General features: G+C 38.5%; 2 protein-coding genes across 3 annotated transcripts in view; one reads left to right on the top strand and one right to left on the bottom strand.

Annotated features, from left to right (window-relative positions):
• Positions 1-235: 235 nt before the first annotated feature.
• Positions 236-13,034, top strand: LOC113022433 (uncharacterized). Of its 2 annotated transcripts, none has more exons than XM_026167836.1 (11): positions 236-1,038; positions 1,168-1,458; positions 2,050-2,133; positions 2,450-2,533; positions 4,121-4,219; positions 4,741-4,765; positions 4,857-4,876; positions 4,977-5,011; positions 9,830-9,890; positions 10,016-10,056; positions 12,810-13,034. In XM_026167836.1, exons 1-11 carry the CDS (start codon positions 726-728, stop codon positions 12,921-12,923), a joined length of 1,167 nt encoding a protein of 388 aa, XP_026023621.1. In that variant the 5' UTR covers positions 236-725; the 3' UTR covers positions 12,924-13,034. The 2 variants fall into 2 exon arrangements, with proteins under 2 accessions (XP_026023621.1, XP_026023620.1); XM_026167835.1 differs by having other exon boundaries at positions 10,010-10,056.
• Positions 13,035-13,202: 168 nt separating this feature from the next.
• The window catches only part of cacna2d3 (calcium channel, voltage dependent, alpha2/delta subunit 3), a 36,707-nt gene continuing 30,063 nt past the window's right edge, over positions 13,203-19,846 (bottom strand). Inside the window, exons 33-40 of the mRNA XM_026167834.1 lie at positions 17,639-17,709; positions 16,128-16,203; positions 15,835-15,875; positions 15,677-15,732; positions 15,404-15,521; positions 15,175-15,287; positions 14,812-14,894; positions 13,203-14,067 (exon numbers count right to left, since the gene is read on the bottom strand). Of these exons, the coding sequence (XP_026023619.1) occupies positions 13,975-14,067; positions 14,812-14,894; positions 15,175-15,287; positions 15,404-15,521; positions 15,677-15,732; positions 15,835-15,875; positions 16,128-16,203; positions 17,639-17,709 (651 nt within the window). The 3' untranslated portion in view covers positions 13,203-13,974. The remainder of the gene's footprint in view (positions 14,068-14,811; positions 14,895-15,174; positions 15,288-15,403; positions 15,522-15,676; positions 15,733-15,834; positions 15,876-16,127; positions 16,204-17,638; positions 17,710-19,846) is intronic.

Below are 19,846 nucleotides of genomic sequence, written 5' to 3'. Positions count from 1 at the left end.
TGAAGCTTGTTAGCGGCTGGCGCCTTACAGTGAACTTCTCTCTATTTATTTTCATACATTCTTCTCTTTATGTTAGACTTGGACATCGATACACCTTCCTCCTGGAGAGTGTTTTTTCACTTGGTTGGCTGTTGTGAAGGGATTTCTCATCACCATGGAAATTTTTCTGTGATCATCTACCACCGTTGTCCTCCATGAATAGCCAGGTCTTTTTGTGTTGCTGAGTTTACCAGTGCTTTCTCACTTTCTCGGGATGTACTAAACTAAATTTTACAACTCACAATAATGTAGCAATTTCTCAGATGGGTTTTTTTTTCCTGCACAGCTTAAGGATGGCTTGTTTTACCCACATGGTGAGCTGCTTTAACCGCATTTTGTCTGTTCACAGCAAAATCTTCCAAATGCAAGCACCACACCTCAAATCAACTGCAGGCCTTTTATCTATTTAGTTGATAAGGACATAACGGGGGAATTACCCACACCTGCCCATGAAATAGCCTTTGAGTCAATTGTCCGGTTACTTTTAGTTTCTTTAAAAAGAGGGTGGCACATGTTAAGGAGCTGAAACTCTGAAATGCTTCATCCTTTTGGAATCTGCATATCCTCAAATACCCAACACACCTACAGATTTTGTGCAGACTCAGCTCTATGCCCATTATATAACTAAATTGGAATAAACTGGTAAAAATCAACGATTGTGTCCAAATATAAATGGGCCTAAATGTATGTTATTCTCTTACTTTACAGCTCTTCCTGAACCTAAACTGACAGTGAGCAGATCAGAGATCACAGAAACAGATTCAGTCACACTGAAATGCGAGGCTCCATCCTCTGTTCCTATGTCTCAGTGTTCTTTCTACTCTTCCACTGGAGCAACTGTTAAAGAATTGCCCTGCTTAACGACACTGACAGCAACCGAACTGCTGAAGATGGCAAATCTCAAATCACCTGCTACTGTTAAACTGAACTGTTTTTACACAACGCAGCCTGGAGCACCAAACTCTCCATACAGTAACTTTTCCAGCATCATCATTCAAAGTCAGTGGCTTTAGCACTGATTACTGATGGCATCATAATGCAGCCTCAACACAAGTAACACATACTTTTAGCATGTTGCTCATGTTCACAGATATAATCCTAATGTTAATTAATGCTTCAATTCTTCAGCTCCTCTTCCACCTAAACTCATCGTTAATCCACTGGTGATCACAGAGACAGACTCAGTCACACTCAACTGTGAGACTCCCCCATCTGTTTCTGTGCCTGAATGTGATTTCTACACTTTGAGTGGAGGAATAGTCAACAGGTTTTCCTGTCTAACGACACTGACAGCAACCAAACTGCTGGAGTTGGCACATCTCAGATCACCTGCTGAAATTAAACTGAAATGTTCTTACACTGCACGGTCTGGAGAGTTAACATCTCCATACAGTAACATGTCCACCATTAAAGTACAAAGTAAGTGATTTTCTATTCTACCCTATTATATATTGGACATATACAATAATACATTATATAATACAATATACAACACATTATATATTGTATAATTTTAGGGTCTACCTTAAAATATAAAGTGCCTTAAGGCAACTGTTTTTGTAATTTGGTGCTCTATAAATAAAATTGGAATTGAAATATTCATACAATATCATAACAGCAGATGTTGTGTATCGTAACATTTCAGTTTTAAATGTGACTTCAGTGGAAAATCCAAAGGATGCAAGCACGACAGATTTAACAACCATCATTCCTGATAAAACATCATCATCATCATCATAAAACATAATGTGTTTTAAGTTTGTCCACTATTCTAATTTAAAAAACATTAGTGTCACATACAGTAAATATTATTTAATTACACAACAGTAACTGTTCTAATTAAATCTTTGTTTTACAAAACCAAATTTACAGAAGTTCTGATTCTGTATCAAGATGTAAATAAAAAGAAAATGCAAGGATGTAGAAATGGACTTTCTATTCCACCTCATTCACAGTATGCTAATCACAGATGTTTCCTGCTGTAATATTCCAGTCTTAAATTGTGTTTAGGGACAACTTCAAAGGATGGAAGAACCACAGATTTAACCACTGTCAGACCTGGTAACAAAACATCTGGGCACAAAGTTCACACAGGTATCTATCATGAACATATGTCATTGTTACAGTGTGCCTGCAATATCATTTTCTAGTTTGTCCACTACTGTTCCACATGTTATGTAATCACATAAAATAACAGGTATAAACCTATCTGTTTTCAAATTTACAAAAAAATATAAATAAATCCAGAATGCAATGATTTTTTTAAATCTTATCCACCTGTATTTTATTCACAACCAAATGAATACAGTACAAAGTGAATGACTTTCTTTTCTTTCATTTATACATTTATGCAGTATCCTCATCACAGATATTTTGTGCTATAACATTTCACTTTTAAATGTTTATTTAGGAGCAAATCTCAAGGATAAAAGAACCACAGATTTCACAACCTTCAATCCTGGTACACTATCATCTGGGGAGACAGTTGATAAAGGTATCCTTCATTAAAATATTTTACTGGGACAGCGTGACATTTCTTTTTTCTTTTTTTTTTTTGGTATTTTTGTTATCTTTGTTGTTGTTGGTTTTTTTTTGTTTGTTTCAAGTTTGTCCACTACTCTGTTTTTAAAATACTGGTGCCACATAAATGTTATCTAATTACAAAACAGTGACAGATCTGAATTTATCTTTGTTTTATGACTCAGAATCCAAAAAAGTTATAATGCTGCGTAAGCTTTAGATAAAAACTAAATGCAAAGATTTAGTTTAGATTTAGGCCATGTAAAACCAGAGTCATGATAAACATTATATAGGCAGCGTTTTTTCCTCAATAGTTTCATCACGTTTACTGTCTAAGGACAGCGCTAGCAAGCACTCTCTGCTTATGAGCAAAACAAACAAACAAACAAACAAACAAACAGAGGGCGTTTTAGGAGTGTTTTAGGAGTGACGGCTAGAGAGAGAGAGAGAGAGAGAGAGAGCAGGAAAGAGCAGATAGAGAGAGAAAACGAGTTTTGAGATGTGAGAGATTTGTAACGTTTAGCGTGTTTGGAGTGTGTAATTAATGTGTTGTCTTGTGTAGTTAGTGTGTAGTGTTTTGTGTTGTGTGTCAGAACAATGAGGCGACTGCTGTCTCCAGGTAGAAAAAGGAGTGATACACCTGCTGCTGTCAGACCTGCAGGTATCAGGCTGTGATGTTCTCCTTTATAGTGGACAGAAATTATTGTTTTGGAGTGGTACAAATAATTTGTGTGGCATCTTATTGAATGCAGAACAGCTGATTGTTCTGTAAATAGTTTGAAATGGTTATTTAAAAAAATCAAGGTAAAAGGTAAATGGATGCAAATAACTTTATTGTTTGCAAAACTTGTGCATAGGATTTTAAAATTGACAAGTTATGAAATATGATTCATTAAACATATGTGTGGTTGCTACAGTTAAAAATATAACTTTTTCTACTCTGATTTTATGTTTTGTGTCTGATTTTAGATCAATTGTGTTAATACAGTATGTCAAAATGAAAACATGACTGTAAATTTAGACACGTGAGGTTGTGCTGAAAAGAATGAGACCAAATAGTTTTTAAAGGTGAAATGTAGAGTTCAAATCAAAAGTAGTTAAAAATGGCCAAGTATACCCTGGACCCCAGAGGGTTAAACATTTTTTTTAAAGTAAAGCAATAGTTACTTTTCAAGTAATTAATTACTTTTAGAATAGTGTAACTCAGTTACTTTTTTGAAGAAGTAACTAGTAACTATAATTAATTACTTTTCAAAGTAACTTGCCCACCACTGCATAGGATACATGTTATATAATCTCATAAAAATAACAGGTATAAGTCTATCTTTGTTTTCAAACTCCAAATTTACAAATAAAAATACATCTCTATGTGATGGTATGTTATTTTGAAAAAACAAATCTCAAAATGTAACCAACATTTTAAATTATCATCTTAGAAATGGTTACTCCATTATCTATGGTAAACAATTTGTTAATGGTTGGTTTCACTGTCTCAGTCTTAGTTTTGTGCAACTGAAAAAGTAAGATTTTCTTGTTTATGACCTCTTGTGCTGCAAAACAGATTTACTGATATGGAAACTGGTGGTTTCAACTGGTTGTGGAGTTGCTGTGGGTGTTGTCTTACTGGGATGTGTACTTGTGAGGAATCTGAAAAGAACTGGTGAGAAATGCTGTAAATTTTTATTTATCTTTTAATGATCTTCAAATACACTTTTTATTTAAATTGAGAATTAGACAAAATTATTTTAAATGCAAATTGTATCAAGGTTTTTCCACTTTTATTTTTACAAAAAAAATTCTAGTTCATTTTCAGGATTTGCATAGACATTTGCATAGAAATAATAAATAAATAAATAAATATATGTGAGCATTTTATCTGCTTCATTTATTTTCTCAATTTAATATAGCTATGATATCATGTGCAGTCGAGTCAGATGGAAAATTGGATTGGGCATGGAAGCTCATAGTTTTGCGTGTTGTAGCATTATAATTCCAAAGTAAATATCTCAAGCCTAAATTACATCTCATGTCATGTGACTTAAAACTTAAGCTTCTGTGTCTACTGATCAGAACTGGTTTGTTTAGTTTTACTTTAGTATTTCTTTTCTCCAATATTTCCTTATGGATCATGAAAGTTGTTTGATCAGCAATTACTTTTATGTTTTCTTTTTTTTTTAATAGTTCCAGTAAATTCTGTTACCAGCAGGTAAGACATGCTTTAACCTTTTCTGCAACTGTTTCCAATGGTTTCTGTATTATGTCCATGAAAATCACTGTCTGGTTGTTTTTTCTTGTAGCTCACAAGCCCACTGCACTGGTATTGTAAACGCTAAGTGACTTTGAGCTCTTTGCAATTCTTATCTATAGTATATACTATGTATATGTTTATACTATTTTTTTTTTACTTTCAATTGTAGATGGCTTAATGAACACAACGCATCTTGGAGAAGTGGTAATTAAAAACAAAAGCTCTGAGAAACATTCTGAGTTAGTGGCTCTGAAAAGTATCTGGACACTTCGAGCTGTGGCAGATGGGTACTTTTTGAAGTAATTTTTTAAAAAAAATCCTTTAACCCCTTTCAAAATACTGAAATTCACGTAGTGTCAATGGAATGACATGTTTGCACTATTAATAGGCTTTGTGGCTAGAGAAATTTTAAACTGTGAGCAGTCACATGTATTTTCAGATAACATTTATGAGTAGGGATGGGAATCACTTCTTGCAGAGACCTGGTTGTACCTTTGAATTGTTACTCTGCTTGCCTGTAAATTTGATTAAAGGTGCCACTTATACTATAATCAGCTGATTTCAGTCCATGTGTCAGAGGTGGACGATAGTGACAAAGTCTACAATTCAGATTTGGACCTTACTTTTATTTTTGCTGAACAAATGGACAAGGGTGCGATGGTAAAATGCATACTCCATCAAGAATAGAAACAACTGCATTATAGTGCAAATAGAACTTCGGCTCTTTGCAAGTATGCTAATGATAAGCTAGCCAAGAATCCATAGTGACATTAAATCTGAGTGGATGCCAAGTGCAGCAGCAGTGAGACCCTGAACTTCAACAGGTAAAAAAAGCAATGATGAACAGTAAGGCTGGACATCATTTCTACCACCTGTTCATGTTTCTAAAGGAGAATCACTGCTGAAGTCTCTTTGTGCTGGGTTTTGTGTTGTCAGCAGTGTTGCGTTCATACCGATTCATTAACCTCCTAGGACCTGGCGTCCACATATGTGGACATCACATTTTGGGTTATTTAGACCAAAATACTCAATTTTGCTCTACAAGGGCCTGATATCCACTTACAAGGACATTATACTGCTACTGTTCTATCAAAATTTGGTCTGTCCAGTGTCCTCCCTCGCCACCTGATCCAACTCACCACACAGCAAAATCTCCAGTGTTAAATTAAAACACTAGAGAGTGTCTATATGGGTCCACACCTCTGAGTGTTAAATACAACACTGTTGAGTGTTAAATTAACACTTTTGACAGTGTTATATGTTTAAAAGTAACCTAGTCAGTTTTGAAGATTAACAAAGACTAACCCTGAGCAGTGCTGATTTTCTAACACTGGAATATTTCTAACATTTTGAGTTATTTTCCAGTGTTAGAAAATCAGCACTGCTCAGGGTTAGCCATTGTTAATCTTCAAAACTGACTAGGTTACTTTTAAACATATAACACTGTCAAAAGTGTTAATTTAACACTCAACAGTATTGTATTTAACACTCAGAGGTGTGGACCCATATAGACACTCTCTAGTGTTAATTTAACACTGGAGATTTTGTTGTGCACCAGGTGGTGATCAGTCGACCGCTCAGCCCCTCTCTTTACCCGAGTGTCCAAAACATATGGCCTAAGGCCTGTTGATACGATTACAAAATCGATCATCGACCTGTGGCCTAGAGTGTCCTGGTGCCGCGTGCACTTATGGACACTCTTATGTAGGGCTGCACGATTAATCGTTAGAAAATCGCGATCTCGATTCATACTTATGTGCAATCTTATTTCCAAATGACAACGATTAAAAAAAAAAAAAAAAGACGACGACGATTGTACCGCATTTTGATTCGGGATGTAATCTGCATGAAAACAAGCACTCACTCTTCCTGCTCAACAAATGACAAGGGCGGAGCCTTATACCACGTGATACAGAAGCTGTGCCGTGTGATGCTAAAATTACCAGGGAAAAAACAACGGAGAGCACGTCAGGGATTACGAGAAAGTGACAGGAGAAAATCCGTTCCGGTCAACCACCCAAACATCAATAACGGGAACCTTATACAGCGCTTCCCTATACCCGTCGAACTCCCGCAGGCACAAAGAAATTACGGAGGCTATCACTTATCACCTGACCAAAGATATGGCTCCCATCAACACTGTGCAAAACGAGGGATTTAGGAAAATGATCAACACCCTAGACAAACGCTACACAGTGCCGTCCCGCAACTATTTTTCTATTGTTGCACTACCTGCTCTATACACGCAGTGTCGAGCAACGGTGGAGACGGAATTTCAAGCAGTACAACATTTTGCGGCAACAACAAAACGTGAGACATTTGTTGTTTTTATGTTTGTTTATTGTTTTTATGTTCAGTCTCAACTGTTACGAAGTTGATGTGCATTTAATAAGTGCAATAAATATTTATACTGGAAAAGAAAATCATGAGAGAATCGTGATCTCAATTCTAAGCAAAAAAATCGTGATTCTCATTTTATGCAAAATCGTGCAGCCCTACTCTTATGTTTTGACATGGTGTTCATTATGGCCAAACTGTTGTTTGCACAAAAGCCCAATAACAAAACACCGCTCGGGTTCAGATCCGGGAGGCCGTCCCTCCCAATCACGCCCTTCCAGGTCTCCCAGTAGGACAACAGAGTCCCCAGGAGGAGCACCCTCCAGTGCCACACCTAGGGACTCCAAGAAGGCTGGGTACTCTAAACTGCCGCTTGGCATAAATGTTACCTTCCCTGACCCGAAGGCAAAGGGAACAAACTCTCTCCTCCTCTAGGAGAAACCCCATCATACCAGCACCAAGCCAAGGGGATACCAAGATACCCACCCCAGCCCACCGCCTCTCACCAGGGGCAACTCCAGACTGAGACAGAGTCCAGCCCCTTTCCAGGAGACTGGTTCCAGAGCCCAGGCCATGCGTTGAGGTGAGCCTGACTATATCTAGCCGGTACCTCTCAACCTCACGGACTAGCTCAGGCTCCTTCCCCACCAGATAGGTGACATTCCATGTCCCAATTGCTAGTCTTGGTAGCCGGGGATCGGTGTGCCAGGTCCTTCGCCGCCGCCCGGCTCACATTGCACCCGACCCCTACGGTGCCTCCTGCGGGTGGTGGGCCTGCAGGAAGATGGGCCCATGTCCCTTTTTTGGGCTGTGCCCGGCCAGGCCCCATGGACTAAGGCCCGGCCACCAGATGCTCGCCCTCAGGCACCCTTCCCAGACCTGGCTCCAGGGCGGAGCCCCGGTAACCCTATCCCGGGCAGGGTGAACTGTTCATAGGGGTCTTCTGAATCGCTCTTTGTCTGGTCCCTCACCCAGGACCAATTTCCCATGGGAGACCCTACCAGGGGGCAAAAGCCCCCAGACAACATAGCCCCTGGGATCCCTGGGACACACAAACCCCTCCACCACGATAAGATAGCGATTCGCAGAGGGGATGTAAAGAATAGTTTAATTAATTGTTCTCTCCTTGGAGTAGTTAAAAAAGTACAGCATTGCTTTTAAGAAAACTGTTCAGTGTAATAGTTTTGTTTTGGTTTTTTGAGTCATGACCCCAGCACTAATCATAACAAGGAGGGGAAATACCTCCAGTATGCACAAACAGAGATCAGTGATGTATACTCAGTAATTATTAGAGTCAATCCATAGAAGATCATTTTTGGCATTGTTTGGGTTATTATGTTACATGTTTGATTTGTATAAGATGTTATGAGGGAAATATATTCTGCATGTCAATGTGTCAGGTAGGATGAACCTTGTACGGCACATGTGTGGTAGGACTGTTTTGGCAGTCAGATGGGCACATGTTTATTTATAATTTTGATAAACGCATCATATAATAATTTCCATACCAGCTCTACAACAGTGATGTGGAGGTGATTCTATTCCAGTTATAGTTCCATAAATCACAAGAGAAAGCTTGATCACAGAAATGGTTAAAAGTTCAGTTAAACACTGTTTGTGGTCTTGATTTTGGAGCTTCAATTGTCTAACTGCAGCTACCACACAGTGGCCACTGATATCATTTCCAAACCAGAGTCTCAGTTAAAAATAAATAATTTTCTGGGCATTTAAGATTTGGGTGAGTTTTAGCTGTAAATTAGTGTTAAGTCAAATTGTTGAATGTTGTCATTGTGTTTCTTAAATTCTTAGTTCAAACTATAGGATCAAAGGCATTCCTTTGTCTGACCCCTCCCCAGCCTCTCGAGGTTCTGGGAGGAGGCTGTAGTGTTTTATCACAGACACATCCCATGTGAAGATTCTGTCTGTTGTTTGGTAAACTTCCTGCCCTTTTATGGCTTCACCTGTGTTGTGTATGGTGTACCAATACAGGAATTGAACCATATATTGGGTGTGGGGAGATTACCCCCTTATGACCAAGGATGTTGTGATCAAGAGGACACACACACGCACGCACACACACACGCACATAGACACACATACACACACACACATATACACAGTGCCTTGTCTTAGAACCATTGGAGGGGGGGTTTTCGGTGGGAGGTGCTTGTGTTTTACCGTGTAAACTGTAACTGTCATGGGAATAAAAGGCTACGAGGAGAGCTGCTCTTGGAAGGAGTTGATCTGGAGACAGGTGAGGAGCATTTAGTTTCACAGCCTGGTTCTGACCAAGCCTTTCCTCGCTAGCGAGTAAAAGACCGGTTGAAGATGTTCTGTCTTGTTTTTCGTTCTTCATGAGGAATAAGTCTCTAAACTAGTGGGGCCTGTGGAAACACAGACTCAACAATTAGTTTTGTAGACATAGACTTAAACTCTCTGAGGAACAGAAGGCAACCAGTTAAAATCTCCAGCCGGGAGAATTTCATTAAGTTCCATATGAAACATCACAGAAGTTTGGTGTTGAAGTGTCCAAATTCTTTATGGGGCCAATTTCCAGTATGTGTATTATAAGGGTATCGGGTTAAATGTATTGTTACAAATAATTTTTTTCACGATTCCAATTTTCCCATCATCTCTTCAATAATTATCCTCTCACTTCTGCCTTATTTTGTTTTTTCAAACTAGTCCCCTCCAGGAAACGAGCAATCATACTCTATATTCACCTCAGTACCTGCTGCTGATCCAGGTGAGCTTCTTTGTATCCTTATTTGTAAGAATGTAAACGATACAATTTAATGGCAATTCTATAAAACCTCAAAAACCTTTTTCTATAACATGCTTTGCATTAAAGATTTTCCTTTTCAGTTGCAGATTCTACTCAAGAAGATGGACAGCAACTTCAAAAAAATGAAGTAAGTCTGTCACAAGCAGAGATAGCAAAAGTATGGACATTCTTAAGCAGAAGTGTTAAAGAAATTAACATTGGAGACCGTGGAGAAAAAAAAGAAAACAAGATGTACATTTGTAAAAATTTTGTGAGATCTCGTGTTACCTCTGTGAGGTCCCACAAGTCCATGCACTTCCAGGTCAGTACTGAGACCTTGGAATCAACCATAGCGATGGAAGACAAACACTTGCGGGTTCTTAGTGTAAGCAGGCAGAGTCGTCACAAGGAGTATACTGACCTGGCAGTTTTGGTTGAATTCATTAACAGTGTTGGGACTAACGCGTTATTAAGTAACGCGTTACAGTAACTACGTTATTATTGTGGTAACGAGCACGGTAACTAGTTAACATGCCAAAACCGGGAACGCGTTACTCGTTACTGGGATTTAGATAGGCTCGTTATTCGTTACTTCGTGTGGTGGCTGTCGCGGAGCTTCCACAGATTCAATAACATTAGCAAGTGGTGGAAGCCAGCAGGTGGATGAAGGAAAAGGGAGGCAAGAGGAGGAGAGACCCAAAGCGGCCGCTGGTCCGAGTGTCAGGTGAACTGAACTTCAGGTAAGAAGTTATGACCTGCAGTCCATCTGGGTCAGATATGAACCAAGTTTAGGTGGAGTTTATTTTCGTTATGCCGACTTTTTCGTACTGCATGCTAGCTAGCATGACGAAGTTTCTATACAGCTGGGTGGTGCTATGTTACTGATGTTGAACTTTATTTTGTTCATAAGGTTAATTATTAGAGCTGCCAACCGTCCTGTACAAAATGGAATCGTCTCGTATTCAGAGAAAATATTACGCGTTTCGTATTGAGATGAAAAGGAACAGTTTGTCCCGGACTTCAGCTACAATGAAAAAGGCACAAAGCTGGAGTTATTCTGTGTTTACGCTGCACAGCTGCCTCTTCTTCTCTCATCCTCTCACCCTCCCTCTCCTGTTGCTACTTCAATCATGAAACTGATCAATGATCAGCTGATCGGCTTTTCTCTCTTGCTTGTTTATCGCCCACTTTGCGCCAGAAAGAGGAAACCAGCGGATGTCGCGGTAAACAACAGCAGCACTTTTAAGCTTGATCAGCTGTTGTTAGAATTTATTTAATATTAATTTCTAGTATCAGCTGATGTTTGCTGGAGCCACAGCTGTAAAGCTGCTGGCCATGATATCGGTTTGAATATGTGGTGAGAGGGAAACATGAAGATGAAACCAGGAGATGTCCTTACTGAATCATCAGAGCTGTGATGGAGAAACAGGTTTACCTTTTAGGTGACATGAATGAGTCGAAGGGAAGTTATGAACTGTTTCTGAGCGACCAGGATCCTTTTCTAAGTAGCTGACAGCTGTGCAGGGGCGGGTCTAGCAAAGTGTTGCCAGGGGTCCATGTAGGGCAGTAAAAGGGAAAGGGGGGGCACAAGGAAACACTTTCTTTTTCTCATTTAAAATGTCTCACTTTTAAAAAAAAGAATTATCTGAGTCTTGCAACAAACAATTGATAGATTTATACATATATACCATCAGAACAGTGTACATCACTGTCACAACAGCGTTTATTTTCATTCAAAGGCTTTATGAGTTTTCCTATAATGGTGGGCCGGTCTCTAGTCAAAATGCCCAGGACGATTTTTTTGTCCCAGTCCAGCTCTGTATGCAGCTCATCTGCAGTCTGGTGTTGCCTACATCTTCCTATTCAGAAGGCAGAATTTCCAAGTTCTGAGTACAATCGAAAGCACCACGACTGCAGTTTTTGTGTTGGATGTAAAAGGCGCACATGACGCTGTGACGTAGGCTAGAATCATGGCAGCAGTCAATGACGGTCCAGGCGTGGGATTTCTCTCGTGGAAATATGCACATTATCTTTTCCTTTCTATTGGTAGGTGGCACAGTGCACTTGTGGCAAGTAAGCAAGCTAGAAGACTGGCACTCTTGCTGGGTATCCAGTTACGGAAGGAACACATTAACAAGAGAATTCTGAGTTAAACCAAAGTTACTTTCCCTAGTAACTAGTTACTCTGAAAGTAACGAGTAACTTGAAGTAACTGAGTTACTTTTGATAGAAGTAACTAGTAATGTAACTAAGTTACTAATTTAAAGTAACTTACCCAACACTGTTCATTAACTACCACCTGAAGTACTTTGAAGCTCCAATATCAAGTACAATAAATGCAGGAGGGGGAAGCATTTCTCAATCTCTCGCAAAACTTTTGCAGGATCTTGCAAAAGTACATCTTTTTCTTTTTTTCTCCCATGTCCCTTGCAAGGCTCTGTACATTTGAAATTATCTGCCTCATAAAAATATTATACCCTTATCCTCACTCCTCTTCTATAGCTAGCTAGATGCTGAAGTACCATGATCACAATTTGTGCCCATCTGCACTTGTCCCGGTGTTTTGCCATAAAAAGCACTGGCCCACTTTAATTCCTATGGCGCTATAAATAATGCAAAAATACAGTAAATGTAGTAATGTGAAATAATAACTCCCCTCAAATGTCCTAAAACAAAAGTAACAAGCCTGTTTTGAAAATGTAAGAAGCAGAAAGTGTTAGTTGTGTTAAAATGTAAGGAGTAAAAGTGAAAAGATGTTAGAAAAATAAATGCTTAAGTAAAATACAGATACCTTACAAGTATTTGTACTTTGTTACTTCCCACCTCTAGTCACAAGGGTAACATTAAATCTGCTGGTCATATAAGTTAATAGATAATACAGTTTATTTTCTCCCCCCCCAGTCTGACATATACCATTTGTACTCAACCATCCCCAAGGAGCCAGCTACATCAGCCCTGAAGAGTATGGTGTATAGCACTGTGAACCCTATGTACACCTCTGTGAACTACGTGTAAACTGCAAATGAAAATTGTTTTAACTTAACTGCATTAAGACAGTTTGATAGCCTAAATGTTAAATTCCTGATTAAATTAAAATGTTTTTAAAAAGTATTGTTTTCTAATGTGTCTATTTTATGCTTAACACATTTTTTGTAATGTTTTTTTTATATATATATATATATTTTGTTTTTCCTCCAGGACTGTATATACAGTAAATAGCATCACATTTATATTCAATGTCTGCAATTCAGCTACACAAACTCACCCACACAAAAAAGTATCTTAATGTGTAAATGATGGAAAATATTTATTTGCATTTATTCATCAGCTTTCCTAAACATGTAGTTACGAGTATGTGGTCACCTTGACAAATGGCTGAACACATCAATGCCACATTCTTCAAACACACTGCTCTTTTTCATGCACCTTGTACTTTTCTTAAATATAATTTGCTTAAAAAAACAGAATAAAGCCATTTAATATTTTCCAATGTCTCACTACTATTTTACATGATCCATTACAGACATCAAAGCAAATTTAGTAAAACAAATAAATTTTACTAAATAAATTGTTTTAACAAATCATTACTGTTTGTAATGATTTACTGCCTAAAACAAAGACCACTCTGCATTCTTTTCTCATTTCACAAAAGTGCATTTTACATTCTGCAGACAATAGCTTTCATATTTTTCCTGACACAACAAATAATCAAACATTTAATGTCTTCCTGTGCACAAAGGCTTGTCTTAGACTTTGAGTAAAGCACTCTCACTTGTTGAGAGGCATTCTACGTTTCTTTCTTCTAATAAATTCAGCACATATGTAGAGCAATTTTGCAAACTCTATTTGGTATGCTCTGCTGTGCGCTGATCAAAGTCACCAAGCACTCCTGTTATTCTCATTTTCTTTTGTTCTCTGCATTAATGGATGTGTCTCAGTGCTAAAGATTTTGTCTCTGCAGAGTACTGCCTGTATTAGAGGTATGAGCAAATTCATGTTTTTATGTGTCTATAAGCTTCTTCTCATTGAATTAGTCCTTACTGATTTCCACTGCAGCTGCTATTGGTCACCTGCTGATGGTCGCTGTTATCAGAGGCAGCAGAGCTGCTGCTAGGGGACCGGAGAAGCGTGTTGCTGAACCGCACTCCATGGCATTTTCCTGTAAGGTACACAATCAATTGTCATGTTGCAGTACACATGCTCTTTAGTAAACTTACCAGCTGTATTTGGCTATGAGAGTACTGAATATAACTTTAGATAACTTTTTTAATAATGTTAACTTGACCCATATAATGTTATTTATATGTAAAAACAAAGTGAAATAACTATTCAGTGACATGGATGAGAACGATCCCCCTTGGAATTGCAATGTACAAGTGAAAAATACAGATGTGGACAATCAGGATTAAAAAAAAACCAAAGAAACCAACCCTCTAAAATTGTGGGATGAGTTAACAATTCATAGCTGAAAATTTTAAATATAAGATTTTAAATATGTACATTTTTATTAACAGATTAGTTTTTAGACATTTAATGCTAGAAGAGGATATGCCATCATCACTCCACATTGTGTTTGGACTGGCCTTTCATATACTACTGTAACCCACATCTTAAAAGAAGCAAGCCAGTGGGTTAAAAATCAAGTACCAGCTCCCTATTACTACTACCACTTTAACTACTATCTCTAAAGATAACTTACTATTATATTATTATAACAATATTATGTTATTCTTACAGAAAGAAAACAGTTTCAGTGATGTTATATGGAATTATATTACCATTATCACATTTTCATAGAGTAGCACATAACCTTATTTGTGTTTCCTTTACTGTCAGCTTTCACTGTATCGATGTTGACCCGCATACATACAGATAGTGTGTGCAGATCAGCACTTTCACATACCTCAGGGTGGAAAGGATGACATGATTCAGGCTTTTTTCTGTCCTTCTGATACTTCAGTCTCTCACATTTTAGTGACTCGTTGTGTTCAAAGGAGTCAAGGGTGTAAGAATAAATCAACAAGATATGGTTCTAAGTTTGAAACCCAACTAGCATGCATTAAACCTCACTTACCCTAAACCACAACTTCAAATTTAACCCTAAGTGTAATCATCTCAATAGTAAACCCCTCAAGATGAAATTCATAATGATCACTTTTTCTCACAGCCAGCTAAACATATTTAGGAAACAAATTTAAAAATATAACAACTTTCAACTATTTTGTTTCAGTTCATGAAATGTCTCTGCTTCATACAGAAAGGATATATATGATCTCAATGGGATCCATTGTCACTGGAGGAGCACTGCTGCAGTCACACTTATTATCCACAACAACCATGAACAGGTTGCTGCTGGGAATCTGCTGTATGACAAAAGATCTGCAGCACAAACACAAAGTCTAATTTTAAAAAAAAGTTTAATGTTGGTTAAATGTAATCAAATGATACTATTAGATTATTATTTCATGATTAATAGACAGTTCACTTTGCAGCACCTGATGCAGCCGTCGCACTCAATGTTTCCGGTTGTTTCTTTAATGGTCCGTTCAGACACGAATGCAGGGTATTCTGTATCACATGGTACCATCATGGTTTTACCCCGAGATCTCTGAGCTGAACGTGAAACAGAGCAGGTTTAACTGAAACACAGAGGCTTTACAAAATCAGCATTAAGCAGAAGAGGTTTTCTTTCTGCCGCTCATACTTTCCAAATATTCTCCCTCTCTCAGATCTCAAATGCCTATAAATCATCACGAAGTTACGGTTACCTTTAACTGAGAGATCAATATTCCACCAGCTGTACAGGTTAAATTCTAGCAGGAAACTAAGAGAAAAGCAGAAACATAAAACATAATCAGTGTTTGTGATGAAAGTTATAAGAACAGAGTAAACCATACTAAACAAATATTTTATCAAAAATTCTTACATGACAAGTTCAGTCAGAAGCCATTTAACTACAGAAAATGGCTAAAAGACAAAGAAAAGATAAGGTCAGCTTTTTTATTTGCTTTGTTTTGTATTGATTGTTGTAAATGCTGTAGTTCATTTTCCACTTGTTCAACATGCATCAGCCGCATGCAAATGATAACCACAAACTGAAATATGTTCGATAGCCAGTGGTTTAGTTTGAGGACATATGCAGCTGTAGATGTTGTGAACCACAGATTATAAATATCCTTTGACTTCTCTTCCTCTAAACGCTGTCTGTTGCACACTTACATCTGACAAAGTGCGTGCACTGTCACTGCTCCCAGCATACTCTCTGCAAAGGGCCTGGTAGTCATAAAGAGTGATCCTGAAACACACACAGCACAGTGAAGGTCTTAATAAACATCCGATCTCATCATCATCATCATCGTTTATTTATATAGCACTTCGAAAACACACCTGGTAGACCAAAGTGCTGTACAATAAAAATATAAATATAGTAATAAAATAGCAAAAACCAAACATAGCAATAAAATTAATAAAAATGTCAGTTACCCACAGAGTTAAAAGCCAGGGAGTAAAAATAGTTTTTTTTTTATCTGGACTTAAAAACTGGCACTGATGTAGCCTGTCTAATATGGAAAGGAAGAGTTTTTCAAAGCATTGAAGCCAAAATAGAGAGTGCTCAGGCTCCTCTAAGTTTCAGCCGTGACTTAGGGACTGAAAGCAACAGCTGCTCAGCTGACCGAAGCGAACGAATGGGGACATGGGGCTTCAACAAAACAGACAACACAAAAAGTCCAGTTTGAGAGATAAGATTTTAACCACAAAAGTGCCGAACCAGAAATTCCCGCACAGTGCTGTAAGCGGGAGATCAGCAAATCGTGATCCACTGTGTCGAATGCAGCGGTCTTGTCCAACAAGACAAGCACTGCATATTTACCACGCTCTGTCGTTATCAGAATGTCATTCATAACTTTTACGAGGGCTGTCTCCATACTGTAAAAGGGCTTACAGCCGGACTGAAAGATTTCACACAATTGAGAGTCATTCAAATAGTCCATCAACTGAGTATAAGCAATCCTTTCCAGGATCTTACTCAGAAAGGGAAGCTTGGAGATGGGTCTAAAATTTGACATGACTGAGCTGTCTAACCCTGGTTTCTTAAGTAAAGGATGTATGACTGCATGCTTAAATTCGTAAGGTACTTGACCAGACAAAATACTAGTATTGTATAGTATACTAGTATGTTCAGAATGTGTGGTCCGATGGTAGGAAATACCTTTTTGAGAAAGCGGGGAGGAACAACATCATTTGGAGAGCCACACGGCTTAGATTTCAACACAGTTTCACTAAAACAGGTAAAACAATTGGTAGAAAAGTAAGAACCATGCATGCCAGATCAGCAGAGGTCTCAACCTAGCAACCTTGTCCACAAAATAATTAAGAAACTTATTGCACATAACCTGAGAAGAGTGCAAAAGAACATAGCCTTCTGTATTAAGTACACAATTTATAGTGTTATAGAATACACGAGGGTTATGCGAGCTGGCAGCAATAAGTTGAGAAAAATAGGAGTGCTTGGCAGCCTTTACTGTTCTCTGATAGACGTTCACAACAGTGAAGGAGAGGAGCCCGTTCGCACAAACAGAGTTCAAAACTGGTGTGGCGTGTTGAAGGGGATAGCTGCTTAAAGTCTTGCTTAAATGTGCCTTATTCTCATATATAACAGCATGCTTTTTAGCCTTTGAGTTTAATTTATTAGGTTAAAGCTCAACCAGTTGTTTAACTGTGTCTCAAACCTTTTGAAGGATCCCATTTGTAGCAGTTTGTTCATAACAGCACCTTCCACCTCTCCAAAGAAAAGCCCTGTCTGAGAGAGAAATGATGTCAAAGCACACCAGAAAGCATGAAAAAAAGGATTTTAATTTGTTTAATTGTGTTTTATTTAAGCAGCATTAAGCATTCACAAAGAAACATGAGATGCAAGCTGGCTTTTTAGGGCATCAGCATGTAAATGGCGTCTACCACAGTGAGGTGGTAACCACTGAGACCAGGGGCCTGTTCTTCGTACGTCGCTTACTACATCCAAGATCAAATGACACATCCAAGACCAAACCATCGCGCTAACCGTGAGCTCGCTAATCCGGTTCCCCGAACACACCTGCTGTTGACGATCAGTACAGCTGGACGCAGGAATGTGACATCACTGGGTGTCGTAAAAGGGGCTACGCATCGATAGTAGAAACATTGATCGGCAACCCGCTGATTGGTCGGCGAAAATGTCCAAGGGGCGTGCTCGGTATTTTCCGGCAGCAGAGCAAGAACTCATGAGTGAGGGATTTCAGGAGTTTCAGAGTTTAATTAAAACGCAAGAGAACACTGCAAAGGCTGCAAAAGCAAGGAGAGAGGGCTGGCAGAAAGTTGCTGACAAATCAAACTCGTAGGTAATTTAATAATAATAATAATAATGGATTGGATTTATATAGCGCTTTCCAAGGCACCCAAAGCGCTTTACGATACCACTATTCATTCACTCCCACATTCACACACTGGTGGAGGCAGCTACGGTTGTAGCCAGGCTGCCATATCGCGCCATCGGCCCCTCTGGCCAACACCAGTAGGCGGTAGGGTAGATCTATCATATGACACTATATTGTCCAATATCATATGGCATTATATTATATTATAATATGTTATATTATATCCCCTTTCACATTAGAGCCACAACAGGACCCACAAGAACATGGGAACAAGTAAAAGTGGAATACAGGAGTATTCTACAGAATGGTAATATTTATCTCTTAGATTGCTTTGCGTCTCTTGGCAAGGTAATACTGGCCTGTAATACTCTGTTAGTTTGTTCATAACAGCAACCAAGAAAAGGGCAGAGGAAAAAAAGACAGGTGGTGGTCCTGCACCCCCTCGTCAACAAGTTGGTTAAGTAAATAATACCCTCACGGGAATATCGATATCTCTCTATGAGCACACTGTCGCGCTGAGCTAAAGGATCCTGTCTATCCCGTAATATACGCTGAATTCTGAGGACTCTCCTTATCAATCTTGCACCTTCCGCAATGGGTTGGTCGCGTATACGGACAGGACATGGCTGCGACAGGCTTCCCAAATCCACCTTCGCTTTTATAGCCGTGGTCTCTCATCTTGATTACACGAAGTAATTTACAATTACTACTCTGAAATATGAATTACATCTGTAATAATCACATACATGTAATAGAATGTTAATAGTTCATTTCCCTTTTTTAGGAAATGACCTGTATGTATCTGTGTGACATCAATAAAAGGATCAAGTGCTGCATTATCTTTAGTTACATTGATAATATTTATTTATGGTGAAACAGTGGAAAAATATCGCTGTTGCTTTCGTATAAATGAAGCGGACATACCTGCGTGGCCGCGATCTAATCCTGTTTACATAAAGTAAACCTGCTCCCGAGCAGGTTTACGCTTACGGCTCTGTTGCTATGACAGCAAGTCCCGGATGAGCTTCGGGGAACCGAACGATCAAAGATCACGCGAAATCGTCAACAATCTAATCCAGCTAACTTACTTAGCGAGGTACGAAGAACAGGCCCCTGGTCAGCTAAATGTTGTGTAGCCGGAGCTATTTGTTCTTGGTCTGCAGTTGAAGGTTATGTGAATGCTCTGATGCACACAATGTAGAGCACTTATATTACCAGATGTTACTTAATGTCTTTGGGATTTTCTAAAGTGGTAAATGCATAGTTCACTCTTCCACTTTGATATTTCCTTTTGACACTAATGCATTTCAAGACTCAATGGAAAGCCATTAAAGGAAGAACTGAATGAATAAATATCATAAAGAAAATTTCTATGCCTAAATATGTAATAGAAAAATTTGCTAGTTTTTTAAATTTATATCTAAATTTGTGCTTTTCACAGAAATGTTAACCCTGGACAAAGGAAGGTCAAAATCTAAAAAGATGAGTATTTTATTAAAAATAAATACATTCTTCAAGCCAAAACTG

Source organism: Astatotilapia calliptera, chromosome 5, assembly GCF_900246225.1.
Source record: "Astatotilapia calliptera chromosome 5, fAstCal1.2, whole genome shotgun sequence".
NCBI lineage: Eukaryota > Metazoa > Chordata > Actinopteri > Cichliformes > Cichlidae > Astatotilapia > Astatotilapia calliptera.
The sequence above is the reverse complement of the archived record's forward strand: the minus strand, read 5'-3'. Positions and strand labels throughout refer to the sequence as shown.

Coding starts and splice junctions, on each gene's coding strand:
- LOC113022433 (XM_026167835.1), top strand. CDS start 726: ATGTTATTCTCTTACTTTACAGCTCTTCCTGAACCTAAACTGACAGTG. Junction 2,134..2,449: donor TGGGCACAAAGTTCACACAG/GTATCTATCATG, acceptor ATGTTTATTTAG/GAGCAAATCTCAAGGATAAA. Junction 5,012..9,829: donor CAACGCATCTTGGAGAAGTG/GTAATTAAAAAC, acceptor TTTTCAAACTAG/TCCCCTCCAGGAAACGAGCA.